The following is a 23229-nucleotide window of genomic DNA, read 5'->3' as shown; positions in this document are numbered from 1 at the left end:
GCTGGAAATGAAGAATTTTGGAGACTTAACTTGTCAGTCGTGGCTTTGTAAACTGGTCTGGTGACCTACAACAGTTTAAAAAAAAAAAAAAAAAAAAGGGAAGAAAAGAAGAAACCACTAGATTAATTATTTCACTAAATCACAAAAAGCAGTGGGATAGGATGGACCAGCAAAGCCATGCGAGGGAGCTGTAAGAAAAGCAGTTCTACAATCCTGTTATGAAACCTGCACAGCAGATGTGGAAAGCAAATAAATGAGTTAGTCTTTTTAGTTCTGGACTTGCCAAGCAAGAGATGAGAATCAAATTCATTTTAGTGGTAGAGTTAATACATGAAGGTAGACCTGTTATTTGAGGTGGGGCCATTTGTTGAGGGGTAAGAAGGATATTTCCATGCGTTTTACCTCCGCGCTGAATTGTGTTTTCAAGTTCATGTAATGCTTCGTGATCAGTGATCTCTGAGGAACTGACACAGGCACTTACACTGCGAGCCGTATAACAAAACCTAGTTATGGGTTCATCGTGTTCAAAAGCAGGATTAATCCTTACAGCATTTTCTGAATTGCAGCTGTTGAGAGTAGGACTTCTACAATGCAGAACATTTTTGTTTAGGTGAGATTTTAAATTGCAAAAGAAAAAAGGAATACTTTGAAATGTGAAGAAAAAAGATCGTGAGCAGCTTACTGCAAATTAGAGTTTCTTTTGCTTTTTCTTCTTAACTTAATAGTAAAAATGATGAAAAGAAAAACAAGGCTTAGTAAGCCAAGAATGAGAGGTTTAAAAATGAAGGGTTGTATGGGTTCTGGAGCAAATTTTGCACAGCGCTGTCCTTGGTAAAGCTCGTGTCTACGTACAGGGCATCTAAAACAGGGAGAGGAAGAGAAAAATATACAGAACTTGAAGGCAGCAAATACCGAGTACCTCAAATGAAAGCAAAGGAAAATCTGCAATTAAATATGAACAGAGTATTCCCAATACAATTTGTTGTGTGTCTGTATGAAAGAATGTGGCTGGTAATAGAGGAAAGAAAATCTTAGATTCATGAGAGTGAGTGTTAGTCAAAAAGACACTGATACGTTTCTTTGCCAATGTACAAATTTTAAGGAAATTATGCATTTGAAACATCTCTGACAAATTTGTAGCCCCACAGGTGAAGTTGAAATAATAACATTTGTGGTTTAGGACCTTAGAAGTTCAGGTGTGTTTTGGAGTAATGATGTCAAACACACATCTTTGAAGCCTATATGCTGTTTATTGGTGATTTGAATCTGGGTAGCGAGGTTTGAAATAAGAGTTTTACTACAAACGGCACCCTTTACAGCAAGGGAGAAGATTGCCATATCTTACATGAGAATGCAGGCGTTCCAGTTAGTGGAAAAACCAGCATGGTTCTGAGTATATTCACAAGCAAAACAAGTGCAAACAAATTCACAAAGCAGAAGCAAATAATAGGCCATAATTTTCTCTCTACAGACGGTACAAGTTTGCACGAGCTGTCAGCCTGAGACTGGTGGTAAGTTTGTGGGTTTGTAACTTGCTCTAATTCACAAAAAGCTTCATTTCTTATTTTTATTACTTTTATCGTTTCAGTGATGGCTTGGTTATTGCTGTGCATCAAGTCAGGGCTTTTCTGAAATGGAAAGGGGTTATTTTCCTTAGTGCGTTGGTCTTGGAGGAGTCGGCTTTGCCCTTTGCTACTTGAGTAGAGCGAACTACCGTGTGCCAGTCTGGCATACAGAGTTTCACAAAATGCTCTGGATAGTCTACTCGTACAATGAGATGAAACCTGGTACTTTTAAAAGAGAATTAATACGTTCAAGTACTGTGGTAGTTCTCAGTATCAGCGTAACATAATTTCATGTAAAAATCCTTAGGGAATGTGTTTGCAGTTATGTGGAGCTGCTAGTCTTCAAGTTTTGTACTTGTCATCTCTGCCAATGATGCTGAATTTGTGATAAATTTCTAAAGCATCTCTAAAAAAATAACTAGATCACGACGCTCCATGTGTACCAACAGGCAGCAATGGATTTATCCATAGTGAGACTATTTATACTGAAAAAGGGTATTGCGATGTATCTTAAAGTGTCTGAATACGGATGTCTTGGCTTATTAACATAGTTTATGCTGTTGAAAAGTGTATACTCAGCCCTGGTTGTTCATGCAATAGACATTTCAGGAGTCCGCTAACGGAATTCATGTTAAGGATCGTTTATTTACCTGCAGACGGCTCCTCTTCCTGGAACTAACTCACATTTCCCACCATTGACACACAGTTGGGGTTCCAACTCACACAGGCTGCGACAGGGTGATCCGTCTTGGCTTGCGTAACCAGGTTTACAAAGGCAGTCAGCCTCTTTTGTCCACTCGTTCATTATGCATTCGGAAAAGTCGTCACACGCCATGAATTTGCATGGGTCTGCCTGATCAGCTGTAAAGGATGAGTGAATCATTAATTGGTGCACTACCCAGAAAGTAACTTGGCAGGCCTCGTGGCAGCTAGAGAAAACAATTCTCATTTACTGGCCTCCTACTTGTGCATGTTAATAGGAGGATATAGTCTAGCGTAAAAGGACATATATCCCTTCTGTAGATGACGCAGCAAGCATGCAAGCTTATATTTACTTGTACATTTGTTTACCCCGTCACAGCGATGTCATTTTCATCTCACTGACAAGGATCTTCACGTTTGGATATTTTTATCCTTTTCTAACTGTAAGTACTAGTTTTATACTCATGGATACTATGTGACAGCTGTGCATATGTGTAAGAAGTAGTTTTGACTATAATCATCTTAAGCACATAATTTAGGACATGTCAAGGGGAGGGAATTAGATTATTGAATATTGCACAATACTATGAGGACTGCAACCTAGAAATACTGGCACTGACTAGAGAAAATATGTGCTTGCAGAGCTTTTTTGGAAGTGATGTGTTGATGTGTTAGTATTGGGAAAACTTGCCCCTCCCCAATATTAGTAAGGGATGCTTCTATGAGCTTAAAGGAAAATTAGTCTGCTGATGTTCACAGGAAGGCCCAAATCAGAGACAGCTTAAAGTTCGAACTTAATCTGTCACACAAATCTACTCCCTTCTCATTTTCTGCTTCTAACTGGAAATGAAAAAAAGACCCAGAAGGTGTCATTTTAACTCAGTGCTCAGCCCAGCTGTGTGCTGATGGGGTGACAAGGAGGAGGGTTGCATCCACCAAGCTGGTCTCATGCAGGTAGTTTCCTATGTACTATGGGGAGAAGCAGACTGGGGGATGCAAATTCTTTTCTCTCCAGCAAACAGATTGAATAAGATGTGTGAATCCAGAAAGGCCAAAAAAACCCAACCAAACAAAAAAACAACCCCCAAAAAGTGTACAAAGACCAGAAAGGAGAGCACAAAGAAGGACATGAGAGCAGCCCATGTCCTGGGCTATGCAGGACAGCAGGTCTTGAATCACCGGACCTGTTCAAAGGAAGTTTGCACGTGTAGTCTTAGCTGTAGAGAGGAACTTGGTCTAAGGTCTGGTCTATAGAAATTGCCTAAACATCACTGTGCAAGAAAACCAGCCCATTTTCACTATAGAATCATAGAATTGTCTAGGTCGGAAGGGACCTTTAAGATCATCAAGTCCAACCATCAAACTACCACTGCCAAAACCACCACTAAACCATGTCCCTAAGCACCACATCCACACATCTTTTAAGTACCTCCAGGGATAGTGACTCAACCCCTTCCCTGGGCAGCCTGTTCCAATGCTTGACAACCCTTTCTGTGCAGAAATTTTTCCTAATATCCAATCTAAACCTCCCCTGGCGTAACTTGAAGCCATTTCCTCTTGTCCTATCCCTTGTTACTTGGGAGAAGAGACAGAATCCCACCTCGCTACAGCCTCCTTTCAGGTAGTTGTAGAGAGTAATAAGGTCCCCCCTCAGCCTCCTTTTCTCAAGGCTGAAGAACACCAGTTCCCTCAGCTGCTCCTCATAGGACTTGTTCTCCAGACCCCTCACCAGCTTTGCTGCCCTTCTCTGGACACGCTCCTGCACCTCAATGTCTTTCTTGTCGTGAGGAGCCCAAAAATGAACACAGTACTGGAGGTTGGGCCTCACCAGTGCCGAGTACAGGAGGACAATCACTTCCCTAGTCCTGCTCACCACATTATACCTGTGTGGGCTTAACATTTGTTAAGAAGAAAAATCTGTAGTTTATAAAGAAGATTCATATGAGATATTGCAGCTAGTGCCTGTAGGTACTAGGTGGGCTGAGAATTTTCTTCTGAAGCCGCTTGATGGCCCTAGATGATCCGTAGTACTAATTTCAATGAAAAATGAGCATCGCATTCTTTATAGTAGTACTGAAAATCTCAGGCACACATTAGGATACACTTAACTGGTAGAAATTTATCCATCAGAGCTGTTCACTTTTAACCCCTCTGTAATTCTCTGTCTAGTTCCCTTTTTTTTTTTTTTTTTTTTTAATTTAAGACTAGAGAGTTTTAGTGCGCTCAATTTTCCTTTGCTGTATGCAATGTGCATTTTAATTTGGGATCTGTTTTGCTCCTGGACTGCAAATGTATGTGCATGTAAACTCTAAAAACTGGCCATCAAAGTAATACAATAAATTACAAGGTAACTTTATTGCCAGGCAAAGCCTTGCTTATATGTAAATAAAAAAAAATATTCCAAGCACTTTGCTCTGGTCATTGATACTACTGAGTAGGAATTACAAAGTTTAGTCTAATGAAACATGGGCAACTGGCAAATCAAAACCGGATATTAGTTCTTACAGATTCTTTACTTATCCCACAGAGAATTGCACTCCAAGCAAAAGCAGAACGCTTCTGAAGGAAAAATGGTTAACAAAAGAGTTTGTATGATTGAGCAATTGATTAAAACAATAACAGCTGCATAACTGCATATCTCCTGTAAGTCTCTCCCCAGTTTTGATGGTCACAGTTTACCTTTATAGTAGTGGAAACACAGGTTGATACTGCCAGTCAGGAGACACAGGCTCTGCCTAAGCATTACCCAGGGCTGTGCGCTACAGCCCTGCAGTTTTCAGAAGCTGAAAGGTCTCAGTGTGTTTCTATTTGACAAGTAGAGTTTGGTATAAGCATTTCCCTGGGATAGAGGGTCATTTTTTTTTTTTCTTATAATGTTTCATTCATTCTCCTTAACAAAATGTTGGGCTATGTACCTGCCACACTCTGTCATCTTTTCTGTTTTCACTTTGTTTAGATTACAAAAAAAAAAAAAAAAAGGATGTAGGTATTTTTAAAAGCCCACTATGTTATTCTTTGCGGTATCATTTATGACCAATGCAGTCAGCCCTTTGCAGCTGCTGAGTCTTCATATTTATTTTGGACTGTCGGTTCCCATCAGTGTTTCAATTTGGTATAACATTATTACCACTAGGTGGCTCTTACTTTCACAATAAATAGGAATTTGCTTAAGTTATCTTAATTTACTAAACACATTGAGTTGTTTTTTTGTTGTTTTTTTTTGTTTGTTTGTTTGTTTTTTTTATTATTATTTTATTATTTTTCTGAAGTGAGAAGACAGTAGGGCTTTGAAACACCTGTATGGAAATATACTGGCTTTCTAAACATAATTTCTTCTATTTTGACATTTTACTACTGATTATAAGGCTTGAAAGAACGGCTCTCTCAGTGAACTCATTGTGATACTGTTTTATTGAATTAATGGTGAAATACCACATCAGTAAAGTAGCTGATATGGATGAAGATGAAAGATTTTTAATTTTTTCTGTTTGCATTTTAGCAACTTTCTCATTTAATTTTTTTTTTAATGAATATTTACTACCAAAGCAGAAAATACGTGGTAGCCCAAAGTTTAGTCTTTCTAGTGAACTCAATTAATACTTTTATTCAGCAAAACATCAGTTTATCAGGGCAGTATTTGAAAGTTTCACTACTGGGATTTTGTTAACTTTCTTTACCACACACTACCTATGCTCTTGGTGGCCACAAGGAGATACATAAAATGAAAACAGATTAGAAACTGCCTGCATGAATTGTAAATGGATTTTTGTTTTGAAATTTTCAGAGATCTGTACATAAAAAGACAATTTACCCAAAACCGCTTAAGGCATCTGCATGCTAAGGCATTGGTATCTTTTTTTTCCATGCCAGTGGACCTTCAAAAAGTACCGTAGTGTCCGGATACTCAGTTACTGACTTTCTACTGTTTCACAAAGCCTACAGACTTACAGACATATTTGATATTTATTACATCAGGAGGGATGCTGGAATTACAAACCTATGAGTGCTACATGTAGTAATGCTCTGGTCAGTGAGTATCTGTAGAATCCAATTATTCCTAGAAATTATCTCCTTCTGTCTTGAACTCTATAGTCCTTTAAAAATAGATTTAATGATGCCCGAAACTATGGTTTGCTTACAACATTGCAAAAATCACTACGAATTACATTTACATACTCAGATGCAAAGTTTGTATAAGTCATTCCTGTAAACTGCACATGAACATTTGTTATACCTGTCTTCACCCCACCCTCATTCTAGAGAGCTTTTAGTTCCCTATAGTTTGCCCTGAAAAGTAGTTGGTGTACATGCACAGACCAACACCTCCACCCAGCATTTCATTAAAGTATGAAAGTATGCCTGCAGATAGTTGAATTTGCAATATCTTGGTTTTTCTTATTACTCCTGATCACTGGGAGGCTCTTGCTAATAATGTCATTTCCAAAACTGTAATCCTTCTGAAGCTGTAACAATCTGGAAAAGATTATCCGCTGGCTTTGGGGTTTGTGCGTACATTACTAATGCAATCTTACCTGGCTCGATATCCAGGGAATAGCTGTCAATCTCCAAATTGAGACGCTGGGCTGCAGCATCACAGAAATCTTCCAAAACGCAGTGTACTGCTTCTGTGATATTGTATGGCACTGTCCTGGCGAATTTCATTTTGCTATTCACAATCACACTTCCATTCCTGAAGTTAAGTATTTCCAGGTGCTTAAAACCTGTAAGGTTGGACTGAAGGTATGGAAGTAGCTGCAAAACAGAAAGGTGCCTTTATTTTAACTTACTGTCAATGTCTACCTGCTAGTAATTTCTCTTACAGTCACTTTTCATTATCAAGTATGCACGTCACACACTTATTTCTTTGAATTTCATACAAATGTTAAACTCCACCACCAAATTCACTTTTCTGTTTAGCACTGTCTTCTTCTGGACTTTTGCATCTTTCTCAATAATGTATTGAGATGGATGGGCAGTAATTTCCCCTGTAATGAAATGCACAGCAGTTGGGGAGTTTATTCATCTAGAAGAAAAAAAAAAATCACCTCACTCAAAAGCCTACTTTAATTATTTTCAAACATTCAATCCAGGCAGGTTAGGGCATAGCATAATAGGCATGTTACTGAGCTGACCTGCTGCCCTATTGTACCCATAGAGAAAATCCATATCTAATCACATTCCCCCTGCTAGGCTATGATATATTTTAAAAGGCCTATTTTTAAATCCAGCATGTAGACACAAGCCTTAGATGTAATCAGCACTGCTATACTGCTGACGTGAATCTAAGAAAAAGCCGAATAAACGGCATGCCAGGCATACACCTGGAGTCTCTTGAACAAGCAAAAACTTTCATTGCTGACTTCATAAAATCTTTCTTCATACCCTGACAGCATTCCAGGCTTATGGATCCTTTAAAAATAGAGCTTATCAGACTGAATTGTGGTAGGGTCTGATATTGTTAAACTGCTGTGCTCTTCAGTGTAGTTCTTTAAACTGTGCCTGACTATTGTGTATGTTGTTCAAGTTGATTTTCACCCACCAATTGCATGAACTGTTGTTCTAGTGCTTTGTACTCTGTCGAACTCCTATTGAAGAGGTCATCAGAAAAGTGCATGTTGGTTACCCTCAGGCTGAAGAAAACCACTAGCTCTTTGCCTTTGGCTGCGGTTGTCATGGAGCTGGTAGTTACATACTTAAGCGTAGGAGCTGGGGTGGCTTCTGCAGGCTCAGTTGTCAGCACTGAGATATAACCACTGCCATGCTCCACTTCATCCAGTGCTGCTGTGCTCATCACACCGACGTGATCTAACTCGGCAGCGATATCCTGCACTCCTTTCTCGGTGCCATCGGGAGGAACGCTCTCAGATGTGGGCACCAAGGAATCCGGTACTTCAAGGGACTGTTCGATGATCTGAGAGTGGCTGTGGGATGGGCTGGTTGCCACAGGCAGTGGTGCCGTTTGGTGTGATGGTCGCACATCTGTAATAACATCTTCAGGCGGTGTGGTAGAGGGATCACTTGAACCAATAAAGAAAGGCAACGTTTCGTAAGTGCTGGCTGTAACTAAAATGCCATTGCCTGATGATTCTGGTTCATCCACGATCTTAACTGCTGCAGAAAAATAGAGGAAAAACAAGTAGCTATTTTAGAAACAAGCATAACAAACCAAGCATGGAAACAACATGTATACTGTATTTCTATTTGAAGCATTTTTAAAAGCAAGGTTTAACACTGTCTAAACATAAAAATGTTGTTTCCATAACCAAGGAAGAACTACTGGAATAAAACACCTCATCCACATGTTCGAGTGATGAGATTTCTGTGGGTGCTGTGTTTAAATAATAATTATGCTTGGTAAATATTTCCTGAGCCATTCCAAAGTGCAATAATTGTTTTGAAGGTACATAATCACACTGCCAGTTTATACTGACTGAAAGAGTAGATCGCAGTTTTGAGCTGTCTGCTTGGATCAGTTGTATGCTAGAGTCATTCTGTTCCCTTCTGCGAGAGGTTAAAGCTATTATTTGCCAGTAATCATAAAACATGGTTAAGAAAATCAGTATAGCCTCTTCAGATGCAAGCTGTGTCAATTTACCTGAAAGACAACAGCACCAGTGAAAACAAATTCAAACCTTAAGAAATCATCTGCTGCACCTGAAGCAGCCATTTGAGCCAGACGCTGAACTTTTATGCGGTCCCTGCTGGGACCTAGGATGTACGGATCATGTGCGATAGCTGTAGCCGAAATCCAAATCTAAAGGGTGATGAATGAGACTCTGAATTTGGCTTGCAGCTACCTGGCCACAATGACTTCACAGAAAATGATGAGCTCCAAGCAACAGACATCAACTCAAGCTGACAACTTTGTCATTTTTCAGTGATATGCTTTTGTGGGCTCTTCACACGGGACTTTTAGCAGCCCCCTGCAGGCAAAATCGCTTATCAGCTGATAGGAAATAAGTTTTTCTCTGGTTGATGAACTCTCTCATTCCCTATGCACTAATTTCCTCTCAGTGGCCAATGAAAGTACTAAGGGGGAGAAAACTTTTGCAGAGAATGTTGCCTGAAGGAGGTGGCAACTATCCTGTCCATGGCATAGGACTTGCCCGTGGTTGGTCTTTGTGTCCCTTTCCATTTCCTTACTTCCAAACAAATGCGGCCCAATCTTCTGCTTATTGTATTGCTGGTTTTAGGAACAAATGTACATTTTCAACAAATAAAAGCTTAATACAAGATAGCTATCTGTTTTCTTGACACTGTTAATTTAACAGCAGGTACTAGCTCTTTGCTTCCTCCCTGCAGATACAATGCCTTGGTCTAATGTGTATTATTTTCTATATAGCCCTATATAGCCCCATTCTGCTAAGTTGACCACTTTTCTCAAAACAGCAAAGAATTGCTCTAAGGCATGGTATGTGACTTTGCTAGAATTAGATGCTTTAAAAGAATTTTCTTCCACTTGGTTACCACTTTACATAAACTTATGTTAAGAGCTGCTATGTATTTTTGCCCCCTTTATAATTTGTTTTTATTATGTATGCTGTAGTAGCTATATGGTGATTCAGTAATGGTAGCGTAAAGCAAAAACTAAACCACATGCTAATAAATTAATAATATAAAAAAATTAAATAGTACAACAGAAAATATCTATATAAAATTTATATATAAAAAATAAATAGTATCAATAGTAGTAAAATAAGTAATACACATAATAGACTGACCAATGGATAAACTGTTAGAGTAGGTCGTGAGAGAGCTAGATTTGCTTTTTGGTTCTGCTACAAGCTCCTCGGGAGGCTTAAGAATATGCCTTTGCATCTCACTTCTCTCTTCTCACTTCTAGAAAGCATTTAAAAGTGAGATGCATCCTCTAAGCCAGTCATCTTTGCTTCCTTTTTAGTCAATAGAGAGACATTTCTCTCACTTGAAGAAAACCATCCTAACATACACTGGATCATTTGAAGTGCCCGTGTCTTTCTGTTGACTTCAGAACATACACAATGAATTTATGTAAGATGATCGATTTTCCCCTTACACAGTTTCTGTTACCTGAATCAATCTCTTCAGCTCCTTGTAGCATTATTGAGGTTCACTGATTTCTCTGAGGTGCTCAAGTAGCTTAAGTGTGCCCAGGTGGCCAAGAAGGCCAACAGCATCCTGGCCTGTATCAGAAATAGTGTGGTGAGCAGGACTAGGGAAGTGATCATCCCCCTGTACTCGGCACTGGTGAGGCCCAACCTCCAGTACTGTGTTCAGTTTTGGGCCCCTCACGGCAAGAAAGATATTGAGGTGCAGGAGCGTGTCCAGAGAAGGGCAGCAAAGCTGGTGAGGGGTCTGGAGCACAGGTCTTATGAGAAGCGGCTGAGGGAACTGGGGTTGTTCAGCCTTGAGAAAAGGAGGCTGAGGGGGGACCTTATTACTCTCTACAACTACCTGAAAGGAGGCTGTAGCGAGGTGGGGGTCTGTCTCTTTTCCCAAATAACAGGTGATAGGACAAGAGGAAATGGCTTCAAGTTGCACCAGGGGAGGTTTAGATTGGATGTTAGGAAAAATTTCTGCACAGAAAGGGTTGTCAAGCATTGGAACAGGCTGCCCAGGGAAGGGGTTGAGTCACTATCCCTGGAGGTATTTAAAAGGGGTAGACGTGCTGCTTCAGGACATGGGCTTGGCAGTGCTAGGTTAGTGGTTGGACTTGATGATCTTAACGTTTCCTTCCAACCTAAACAATTCTACGATTCTAAGTATTGGACTGATAAGGAGTATTAAAGTTTTTTGAAAAAGGGAAATGCTTGCTGTTGTGTCGTAGTTAGACATTACCAGCAGGACAGCGTGGTTCTGACTCTGGTGACGTGCTACTGAGTTTACTCTGGAATACCAGTAACATGGTGTTACTGGAGTGTTCCTCCTCCCACTCTCAGTTCTGAGGTTTTCCATTTGTTACAAGTGGTTTGTATGCCTTGGCTAAGGGAAGAACTAGATTTTTTTTGGTCTGTTCTGTGGGGAAGTGAACTTCTAGAAACAATTTCCCAAAATAACCTAGATACTCTGAAGCAAAACTCCTCAGATAAAACAGCCTGGAAGGCTCATTACTGCATCTGCTTAGATTTATACAGTCATTACATCAGTAACTAGTGCAAATGTTATTTCATTACAAATAAACCTGTCTGAAAGCACAATGTATTTTAAGACTGTTTTTAACAGGTATTAAGTAACAGATGCTAACATTGTATTTCAGAGAGATGCTGAGAAATATCAGACAAATTCTTGCTAGAACAGAGTTTATCACAACAGCAATGCATGTTCTCATAGCTATGCGTGAAAAAGCATTGTAGAAACAGGGAGATGTGGACTACACTGACAGGGTAATTGGGGAAAGGACACCTTCCACATTTGCTGTTTTCTGGATGCACAAAATATTGCACGTTTGTAAGGCAGCTGCCTGGCAAGATGCTCTCCCTCTTTTGAAGACCAGGTTATTAGCTGCTGTTACATGTTCTTGCAGGATTCCTGTTATCTTGCAGCTCAAAGTAGAGCAACCATCAAAGACAGTTTCCAAACTGTCCTGGACAACTGATGATGATGGACGAGCATTTTGTTATACTTTGGCACATTGGAATAAGTCAGTAGAAGCTGGGGGCTGCCAAGGTTTTCCAGAGACCAGGGGAGACAACTGCAAAGCAGCGGCATGCCACAGGGCGTGCTTATTTTGTTCTTAACCCTAACTGGCTGATGGTAAGTTATTATTGAAGATCACTCATCTCTGTCAATATTTAATATCCTTTTCCTATATTGGACAAGGCAAATTTTTCTAGTCAGTTTTGTTGCATTCATCTGCATGCGTGAAAACATCTACCCCACGTGCCTCATTTTAACTGGCAGAATGTTTGGAAACCAGAACGATTTAGATGACAAAAATTCCCACTTGATAAGAGACTATTTTTCACCTATTTTTGGTTTGATATTTAGGGTTGAGTTCTAATAGCACTTATATCGGTAGTGAATTCACCGAAATCAATGGAACTGTGGTAGCATAAAACCTGAGCAAGTGAGATCAGGGTATTTGGATTTGCCCTGAGGATCAGGAGTGCTCTGAGGATCAGGAGTGCCCTCAGGGGAAAAGCTTTCTGCTGGATTATAAAATAGTTCCTTACCTTTCACATGATGGGCTCCTCCTCCCTCCCTCCCTCCCTCCCTCCCTCCCTCCCACATCCCCAGTGGCTGTTCAGAACCAATGTGTACAAAATAACAAACAAGCTTAGAGTACTGGTGATTCTGGAAAAGACTGATGTACACTGCTAACATGAAGCATCTATGTTGGATATGAGGCAGAAAAAGACCAAGCGCTGCATTCTCCTTTACGGCAAGGCCAGACTGCGGTGATCTGGAAGCACAACAGGACTGTGAAGTGGGTGCAGCAAATTCCCATTTAAACTGACACAGTTGTGCAGTCTCTTCTCATTTGTTGTGATACGTAATTTGCACTGCTGACAGGATAATACAAGGGCTACAGTCCTAGTCCCTCCAGTCCTAAAGAGCAGCCAAAAGAGAATAGCAAAGTGCTTTATGGAACCCGGGGTTGTGCGTGCTGCATGTAACACCAAATGCTGCACCAAAGCTTGATGCTCTAATACTTCATTGAGAACCTGAGATGCTTTTCTCTTGTCATGTCCTCGTGTTTCTTGTGTAATCAAGGATACGGACAGATTAGAAAAACAAAGCCTAGTGATGTTCTCTGTTTACAAAGCTCTTGCTGTTACTTGTTACACTGATAAGGAGTGAGAGTCACTTACTAGTTAAGGGAACTCAGAACAGATTTCTTAGCATTAGTGCTTGAGGCATTAATGAAGGATGATCTACTGATGGGATGAACCTGCAGCTCCACAGAGCAGCCTTCTCTCAGCACGCAGCATACACTCGAGCATATGATCATGATGGTATTTGTTCGGCAGATTATATTTTAGAAAGAGGTAACTACAGGAGCAAGAAGTACTGAAATGGCTTTGAAATTGCAACAAGTTTGAAGCAGAATAACCGTACATATATTACACATTTTTCATACAGCTGTGTATACGTGTGTGTATATATATAAATATAGCCTATACATAGACTATAAAGGTCTTCTGGCATCCTCTTATTACAAGCAAAGTAACTTAAAAGGCCTTGAGGGCATACCAAGATGATCTAAGTGCACGTATCACCTGTTTTCATAAGCTGCCAATTCTTATCAGTCACTGTGTCTCCAGCTGAGACAGGCTGTGACGGACCACAGAGGTGGTGTCAGTTCCTTGCAATGGGAAAAGAAACGGGCTCACCAAAAAGACCGCTGAGCGCTTAATGAAGCACAACACCAGTCCTGAACCCAGCAGCTTCTGACCCCTTCTGTTGGTTGCATTTTGTCTAATGTGTGTCATGTTGCTGCTGCAAGACATGCCTACATGAGCCACATGTTGAAATCAGCAGTAAAATGATTTGCAACTGGTTTTGCCAAGCTTTTCCACTGGCTACACGAAACACTGATAAAAATCAATCCTAAGGAGTTAAAAACTACGGATGAAACAAAGCAGACCTAGACATTTGGAATGAAAACAAAAAACACCTTTGCATTTAAAATATTGGGTTAGACAAAATATAAGGAAGAAATTATTTACTATGAGAGTGGTGAAACACTGGAACAGGATGCCCAGAGAGGCTGTGTAAGACCCATGCGTGGAAACATTCAAGGTCAGGTTGGACAGGACTCTGAACAACCTGATCTATTTGAAGATGTCCCTGCTCATTGCAGGGGAGTTGGACTAGGTGATCTTTAAAGGTCCCTTCCAACCCAAACTATGATTCTGTGATTCTATATGCGCATATATATATATAATCTGGAAACAGAACACAAAATACACTTAAACTGGTCCATCATAAAGCAATTATTTGTAAAACTTCACCTAGTTTGCATTGTAGATGAGATTTTTACAGCAGAAGGCTAGAGAAAACACAGGCGATTATTTTATGAAACCTCTAAAAGTACAAACACTGAAGATGTAGACATTATTAATCTCAGAATATTTAATTTCAGTATACAGTTTGGTCTACAACACTATCATTCAGGTGTAGGGAACCCACAGAGAGCACCAAATAAGCTGCTGAACTCAAATATACCCCCAGAGTAACCATATTGAAGGTTAAAGAGTGACATGGAATGAAAAACTACTGTCAGCAATAAAAAAACTCAACTCCAACTCTCAGCCACCACTTACCCTCCCACAAAGATGTTCACTGAACTCTCCAAATGTTTTTTTTGTATCACTATGACAAGGCAAGACAATATTGTACTGAGGAGAGTTTTATATCTAAAATTAAACGGCTGTTGGCAAAGATGTGTAAACACTAAATTAAGAGGCGATTTCCTGGGTGCATTGCTATATTAAATCTTTGTAAAAAGATTGCTGCATGCGGGCATTTATTCCCAACTGAGGGAGTAAAATACAGAGGTTTGACTTACCAGGAAAAATCAACTGCCATTTCAACAACTTTATTTTAGGTATCTAATTAGTTGGTCCTCATATTTTTTTAAGTGAGGAAAACCCCCTTAACTGACCATGAATAAGGAATTATTGTTTGGGAAAGGTCGACTTGTCATGAGACATTTTTCTAGTGGGTTTGCATTAATAAGCAGGCCTAGGAGGTTATTCATTAAGAGGTCCTGGCATTTCGTTTAATTCATGAACTTAATAAGCACTGACATTTCCTATTGACAATAGAGAAATCTTCCAAGTCCGATGACAGATATTGTTCTGTATATAGAAGTTAAAGTATTATAATATATATGTATGTATTTGTATACATGCTGGTGGAAAAAAATAACTAACGAAGGAAAGTGTGCGATTAGGAGACCGGTCCATAACGCAGGGTAGGAATGTCCTTATGGGCAGCTCTGCTGATGTAAATACCAGATGGACTGGTACAGCAAGTAGCTGGATTCAAATTTACATATTTTTTTGGTGCCTGAAATGCCACGAAATCCCTGGATGCAGACTGTTGTGTACAAAGAGCGAAAGTGTTGAATTTGTGTTTGAGGTCCTTCATTTTTAACTAGGGCACAAGTAAGATGAGGATTAAGAGAATTAAGAGAAGAGGATCATTAACCTAACCTGTCAAAATAAATGTCTCACAGCACATAATTACTGGTTAAGTTTGTCTTTGTAACGGTAAGGCCAAGCCAGAAGAACCAGAATGATCTATAGCTGTCCTTTTGTCTGTCTATATGAACTCTCCAAGAAGTCAGGTTCAGTGTCCAGTGAAAACAACAGAACGCCTTCTCCACTGACTCCAGTGAATCTCAGTTCACTGGGAGCGAAACCCGTATCTTCTCCATCTCCAGTCATCAAAATTCTTGCCTCTCTTGACCTTTTTTTCCTTAGCATCCTCCATGAAATTTTTTGAGTATTCTAATTTTTCACAGAACAGCCCCAAAGCTGCAGCTGCAGCTCCACCACTATGTAGTGCTCTCCGTAACTTAAATAAGAAGCCTGCAGTTTAGTCTGAAAATTTTCATAGCTTGCAGCTGTGCTTCATCATCATGTTCTCACCACCAGAGATGCAAATAAACGTCATTCTGACATGAGGTCACAAGAGGAGTCTTTTCTATCCTAACAAAATACTACTTAGTAATGATCTTCTTTCATTATTCTCAGAACAATTCAGCTCTACCTGACAATTTCAGAACTAAGAGGATAACATAAAATTTGCAATATCAAGACCTGTAGAATGTTCATTATGAAATAATCTTCCAAGAGTGCTTCTTTAGCTGGGCTCCACGCACTACCACCGAGGCCCGCTTTCTATTTGGTAACAACTAGACAAGCTGGACAACCCTGTTTTATTGACTTTCATGCTTAGCTGACTAATTTGATCAGGGCAACAGACTGTGTGTTTGATTCGGGATGTTTCCTCCCAAAGAGTTATGACATGGCCCTCATCTCACTTTGGGATTTTTACCATGGTTTGGTTTTTTTTTTTGGAGGTCGGTAGTATTATGTATTTCTTCAATGACTGAAGAAATAAAAAGCAAAGAATTCTTCGCTTGTTCCTCAAAGATCCATAAAGATTTAGAGTAAATCATTAAGAACAAAGCCAAGCCCTGACTACTTTTACTCCCCTGCAATTTTTTCCTCAGTGCAGCTAATTCTGCCTGAAAGAAGCAGAATGGTGCAGATCACAACAGTCTGACTACCCATAAGCTTTTCACTGATGTAAATTAGCTGGTCTTACTCAACTCACACAAAGGGTCCAGTATAGAGAAAGAATTCCCTTTATGGAATGTCTTCGGGTTAATATTTTTATTGATCCATCTCTCTGTGGAAAATGCAAGCTCCCCTAGCCTTCATGGAAGTCAGTCAGTAGCAAAGGGGTGCCACACCTGCCTGTAGCAATTCCATGTTTGGTCACTGAACCTCTGAGAGCCCTCTGAAATATCAGTTTCTTGTGTGATTACAAATTCTTTTTTTCTTTGATTATCATTTTCACATGATAAAAAATAGTAATTCAGCTTGCCATTTTCTGTTTTATTAAGGACTTACTTTATTTCAATTAGCTATCTGCTAATGGTTATCTCATTAAAGCTTTTTGCATGTTTTTTGAGTAAGCCTATTTCTCTAAAGCATTGAAATAATGCAATAAATACATATAATATTTCATTCTTTTTAACTTTTTCAGCTTCAAACTAGTCATTTAAGTACAACAGGTGGAAATACAATAGATATACAATTAATTGGGCAAGCTTACTTTATAGATTTGTGTCAAATTCATATACTGAGAGACTTGACTGTTAAATTTTAACGACGTTTTTTGGCATGCTCATGTTTTAGCAGTTCTAAAGGGTTAAACATTTCAGAAACACACAAGTACTTTAAACAGTACAGGCATAGTTGGTGTTTAAAGCATCCCCAAAGCTCTGAGTAGCAATGTTTGACCTCATTCTGCGCTGAAATTACACAATGGAAGTATTTGCGGAAAAGAGACCGGAGAGCAGTCAGTGATAATCTGTTAAACCTGGGCCTGAACCATCATCCCACTACAAACGCTCCACTGACTTCAAGAGCTGCTGCACCTAGTTACGGTGACTGTTCTGCCTCTCAAAAAAGAAGCAGAAACATCCATTTGCCTCAGCACTCTTCTGACTACAGCAAAAGAAAAGTCAGTATTTCCTTATTAATTGCTTTAGGCATTTAACAGTATTCACACTTGTAATTAAGGGATTATACAGTTGGATATTAAGGCAGTATTCCTGCGTTTTATAAGAATACTAAACAGACAGGTATATAATTAGATACCTTGTATGGACAGTAGGTCAGTGGTAGGTTATGTCCATAACATAACAAGTCACTTTTACCATTTACAGAACCTTTACCTCATCTGCTACTGAGATTGCCAGATAAGATGACATTCTAGTGCTCAAGCGCTCTAAAAGTCAGTTTTCTGATTAAAGTCCTCGCTAAAGGAATTATGCAACTGAGATTAGAAGACTCTTGAGAAGTAGGGTAATTAGTAAGTACATTTACAATGAAAACGTTAAAAGTGCCAGAGGCTGCTGTGCCTATTATTTGTTGTAAGCTATTGTGTATTGAAGTTCTGCACTATTTGCTACCATAGTAAAATCATATTAAAATATATCTTAAACAAGTAAGATACCTTGCTAAACTGAGAAATCTGGACTTGGTTGGTATTCACATCAATGAACTAAACAGAGAAGCAAAACTGAGAAGCAGTGAACTTGCAAATATGAATACACTTCTATAACGGAATGGAATCAAAGCTGAGTAAGAAACATCTTGCTTAAAACCATAGCTTCAGGAGGAGTCTTATTCCCTTATGCCCGCGATTGACTGGTCTACAATTAAATTTGAAAAATTTATTTCATGAGTTTAAAATAACAAAGTCTGTGTGAAAATAACCTAAAGCTTTACAAATACCTGGAAACATAAAGAAGGATCCATCTAAATGTTGCAAATACTCCTGCGTGCCACTGTAATGATTTTGGAGCTCCCCAAATGGAGAACCTGGAACACTATTTTTGATTTATTTTATTCTAGAATGATTAGACACCAAATCTGACAGGTTACAATACCTATCCTTCAGAAATGAAAGTACCCTCCAAATCCCTGCCTGCTTTCTCTATTTTTCTCAATGATGTGATAGGAAAAAAAAGAGCAAATTTTTGTAGGTGATGGGACCATCAGACAATTTTGTGGTATTGAAGTTTATTAGTTTGCAAAATGGTAAAAACAAAATAGAAGTCACACGTTATAAATTCAAGTAATGTGTTGACCCAAGGACCTAAAAACAGAAAAGACAAACATGAAATTAGAAAGTTAAAACCCATGACTCTCTTAAAATCTTGTCATCAGATGAGCACTTTAAGACTTGCCAAGAAAAATTAAAACAATGAATACACTTTTTTTTTCATACTATATAGTCACTTGTATGTGAAAACCATGGAATTAATGGAATGAAAGTCACAGAACGAGGAGTATTTAATTCTTCTAAACTGTTGTGCCTTTGGTGTAGGTAATCTGATTTTTCTCATACTTTTGAAATTGAACAAGTGACTCTGCGAGAGCAATGGAAAGCGATATTTAACTGGGAAAATCCTGCTAGTTTTACACTATGTTGCATTGTAAGAATACACTTCAATTTTAGTGATACTGATAATGACTTTGGACCAGACAGCTTAGCACAGGCTTGGCTTGTTAAATCCATCCATCATGGTTGGATTCTGAATCTGAGCAGAGCACTGTTGTTAGGGAGCAGGCAGTTTAAATGTTAGAACCAGCAACGACTTCACAGTACAGTAAAATGGGTCCATACAGACTTTAGCTGTACGTTTGCTTTGAAATTCCCTAGGAGACCTTCATGTAACACTGGGGTGCAGAGTTCTTAAGACATATTCCAGTTTCTCAAAAAAATGATATTTAAATAAATATTTGGGATTGTTCTTATGTAAAACATTTGGATTAAGGTAAATGGATTGCAGTTAACTTTTCTTAACTGTAGCAGTGATAATACAAAGATGAAACATTATTTGTTACTGTAAAAAAAGAGTCACTGATCATAGAACTTACAGATATAATGAGAAACTAAAACTAGAAAAAAATAACTAGTTAGCTGTCTAAACTGCCCTGCTCCCCCTGTATGAAAGAAACACTAGGTATAACTAGTATTAACCTTGCAATATTTTAAAGAGAAATTGTCAATAAAAGAGAATAAAATGGGATTGTAATAGATGTGCCTGGACAAAGAGAAACTGATACTTCCTCATTAGCCCTTCCCAAGAGAGGAGGAATTTTTGTTTTTTCAAAGTTGTCTGTCCTTATGTTTTCAGGCATGCATTCTCCTTAAGCCACTTTACTTTTATCTTTATTGGAGCTTTGCAGTATCATGTAGGCATATTCTGATCTTCTTCAAAAATTGTTCAGCATAATTTTGATTTATATTATTTCACTTTAGAGTGGCAGTTAATGCCCAATTCTGAAATGAGGAATAAGATATTTAATATGGATGAGAATGGAACTTATCTTAATGATCTAAGACAAGTTTAGCCAGGTCTTCAATCACTGCTCTAGGCTACGTACACATTTAGAGGAAAGGACTGAATGTATCATTGCTGCAGTATTTTTCCAACCTTATTCCTCCTGATCTCTGGAAAAATAAATCAAAGCAATAGCAAGTTTTATTGAAAGGTATCGCTTAGGAATTTAAATTCTCAGGTATGAAGATGTAATTCATGAATAATCATAGAATGCTTTGGGTTGGAAGGGACCTTAAAGATCACTTAGTTCCTGCCATGGGCAGGCACACCTTCCACTTGTTTTCTCAGTCACCCCTGGCAGGTTTTGCTATGCTAACAATACCCTCCTCCCACTCTGCTTGAAAGCTCATCATTCCAAATTGCACGGCAATAAAGATGGTTATTAAAGGAATACTTGGCCATATATAAAATATTGCCTATAAACTCAGTTATCTGTTATTGGCACCACTATTCTACAAGCAGTGTATCCTACAATAGTTTAATTAAAAAAAAAAATAATCCACCAACTGGGGAAGAATGACAAAGAAACTTGAACATGTAAATGCAAGAAAATGAACAAGAAACTTATTCGTTTGCATTCAGGCTTGGTTTATTCATGTTCTTACTGATGCACATAATGATCTTGCCATTCTACAGAATGAAAGAGAAACTTCTGCCTCCTAAAGTACACCTGGCTATCATTGCTTGAAATTGTGTTTAGTCCTTTCTTTTATATACCTTATAAAGTTGCACTATAACTATGCACTATGCAACTATAAAGTTGCATTGAGAAAGCAATGTTAAGAACTACTGGAAAAATGCCGTTTTCTATGAGAAGTCAGAACTTTATTTTTCTTTCTTTTTCTTCAAAATGCAATGTGCAAATATATGAGATCTATCCTGGCAGGAGTTTTGCACATTCTAGATTTTTGCAAACACAAAAGCCATTAAATTTATTATAAACATTATTGCAAATTTGCTTCCATTTAAGATTTCCATGTCTTTTTGTCTGTTAGTTTTAAATACTATGGCATCTTTCAAATTAAAGAACATGCAGTTTAAACTGATGTTAGCATCGGTGCCGTCTACGTGAAGCATGTCAGGTATGGCTGAGAGAATCAAAGTTGGAAGGTCTAGCCCTCTCTGTAGCTAGTACACAGAAGCATAAAACTCCATCCACAGATGTGATTCAGAGCACGCAAGTTACAACTTGCCTATAATTGTCTAGTGCAGGTGGCATGAGTTATCCCCTAACAAGGAATGCACTATTAAAAATGCCAGGTTGAGCTCAAATGGACCTTCTTATGCTGGAAGGATATAAATCCTCTGAAGAGAGGACTGTAATAATTTTAGAAATTCAAAATGTTAGTACCATTTGATCATAACAGGTTATTTCTCAAAGCCAGCAAGACCAAGGATTTTTAACGAGCAAAGGGAATGCATTATTTAGGGCAAGTTAATCTCAGCAGTGCCACTTTACTTGATATTTGCTCCCACTGGACTATATGACATCTAAAATTTGTTTTAAAGTATTTTTCTTATTTTACTACTGCATTGGTCACAGGTTTTTAAATAATTATATTTTATTCAGGACATTAGTATGTTGTTTTTCAGCTTTGAATCCTGTCTCTGCACACAAGCAGAAAGGTGATCATGGACTGGTTTTAACCAAAGATGTGATCTGAGACTGGAATGTATGAAAGCCCACATTACGTATGTTACGTCTCACTCGTAGTGGAGGGTTACCTGCAACCAATGAAAAGCTTGAGTTTTCACTAGTGGGCTGATTTTAAGTCCAGCAGTATTACAGTGAATTTGGAGGGAGGGAGATGATTAGTTTGGAGTGAAATAGCATTGAACATGGAAGAGGACAATCGTCAGGGGAATGCTAATTACAGAAGAAGTGATAGCATTCGGAAAACAGATGTACAGGAGGATGGTTAGCTTTGAGAGCCTAAAAGGGCTCATCATGTGAGATACATGAGACTTAGCTGCAGGAGCACTGGAGTTTACTAGCAACAGTGATGACTGTGTGAGAGAGAAACCCCAAGTGTGCGTGCAGAATATGAGCATCCGGTGCAAGTGTGCACCTGTGGAAACAATGGGAGAGCGGCGTGTGCCTGTGTCTGGGGAAGAGGCTTAGGAGTAAAAAGTATGAGTGAACAAGTGTCAGAGCATTGAGGTATATCTGCCTGCTCTCGACATAGGTGGAGAATAAGGTGTTACATTTTTTCGTTATACGCATAGCTCAGAAGATTTGCCTCTGGGTAAGCAAATTTTCTTAGCAGAAATAGAAATTGTTTTCTGTACTTCACACACAGTAATTTCAGTGAGTCATTGGAATTATCAATTGCACACAAAGTAAGTTTCACTTGTTACGGTTAATATGCATTTATGTTGTGTATTTGAGGGGCATGAATAGGAAATCATGTTTGTAGGAAGCAAAGCTTAACCTTATAGTAAGACTGAACTGAAGAGATTGGATAGCTTAATAATTTAAACACATGATGTGTTAGGTCAGAAAAATAGACAGTACTCTGTTTCTCTTATACTTTTTTGCTTGGATTAATCATTTCACTTTAGTGTTTTTAAGTATGTTTTGAAGGTTTTGTTCTATTCAGGTTGTTCTTGCTGTTCCCAGCATTGAGATAGCTGAGCAGCAGACAGTCATTAAATTTTGGTGATATGCTAATCACATACTGTAATATCTGTAGGAGTCTTTAGGATACCTGTAGTACTCTGAGTATGCAATTCTAACTTTATCTCAACAGTGAACATACTATGAACTTTTTCTTAAATCTGACGTATCATCATACGGGCCTGATGAAACTTTTGCATTTAACTTCGTCTTCAATTCACAAATAACGTTTAGGCTACTCAATATCCTATCTAATGCTTGAGAAAATGACATAACTAGACCTACCTGTTCACTTCTCCAAGCATCAGACTGAAGTAACACCTCCATGGAAAGCATTTTTGCACATCTGAAGTGGCAAGTGACAAGTGAAAGAGCACAGAGAGGAGCTGATGGGAGACAATGTTGAGAAAAGCCTGTCAGTTTATGGTCAAAGAAACAAGAGAAATGGAAAAACATGCAAGGAAATATAGGAGCTCTTACCCTGCATTATGATTGATGTGAAAAAAACGGGTGAGCATTCCTGGCACACAGAATGGGTGAATTCCAATCCTGGGAACATCCCAAGTGGTTCTTGCAGGAAGTAATGGGGTTTTCTTTTCCATGACCATGCTGGTTATGCCAAATAGAAAGCTATGCCAAGCACAGATGGAGCTTAGGCAGCTCAGGACAAAGCAGAGGCAGAAAGAATCCCCAAACATCCAGAAAACTGAGTTTTTCTAGAGATTCCTTAGCAACAGTGGTGAGTGAAGAGTGCACAACTGAATTAACTG

The 23229-nt window shown here is 38.9% G+C and overlaps 1 protein-coding gene across 1 annotated transcript in view; it reads right to left on the bottom strand.

Annotated features, from left to right (window-relative positions):
• Nucleotides 1–25: 25 nt before the first annotated feature.
• Nucleotides 26–23229, bottom strand: part of IMPG1 (interphotoreceptor matrix proteoglycan 1) — a gene marked incomplete at both ends in the record, with an annotated part of 63163 nt that continues 39959 nt past the window's right edge. Inside the window, 4 exons of the mRNA XM_082481579.1 lie at nt 26–65; nt 2216–2426; nt 6800–7019; nt 7807–8378. Of these exons, the coding sequence (XP_082337705.1) occupies nt 26–65; nt 2216–2426; nt 6800–7019; nt 7807–8378 (1043 nt within the window). The remainder of the gene's footprint in view (nt 66–2215; nt 2427–6799; nt 7020–7806; nt 8379–23229) is intronic.

The sequence above is a fragment of the Vanellus vanellus genome (assembly GCF_965231255.1).
Source record: "Vanellus vanellus genome assembly, chromosome: 3".
Classification (NCBI taxonomy): domain Eukaryota; kingdom Metazoa; phylum Chordata; class Aves; order Charadriiformes; family Charadriidae; genus Vanellus; species Vanellus vanellus.
Note: the sequence above shows the minus strand (reverse complement) of the source record. Positions and strands in the feature narration are given on the sequence as shown.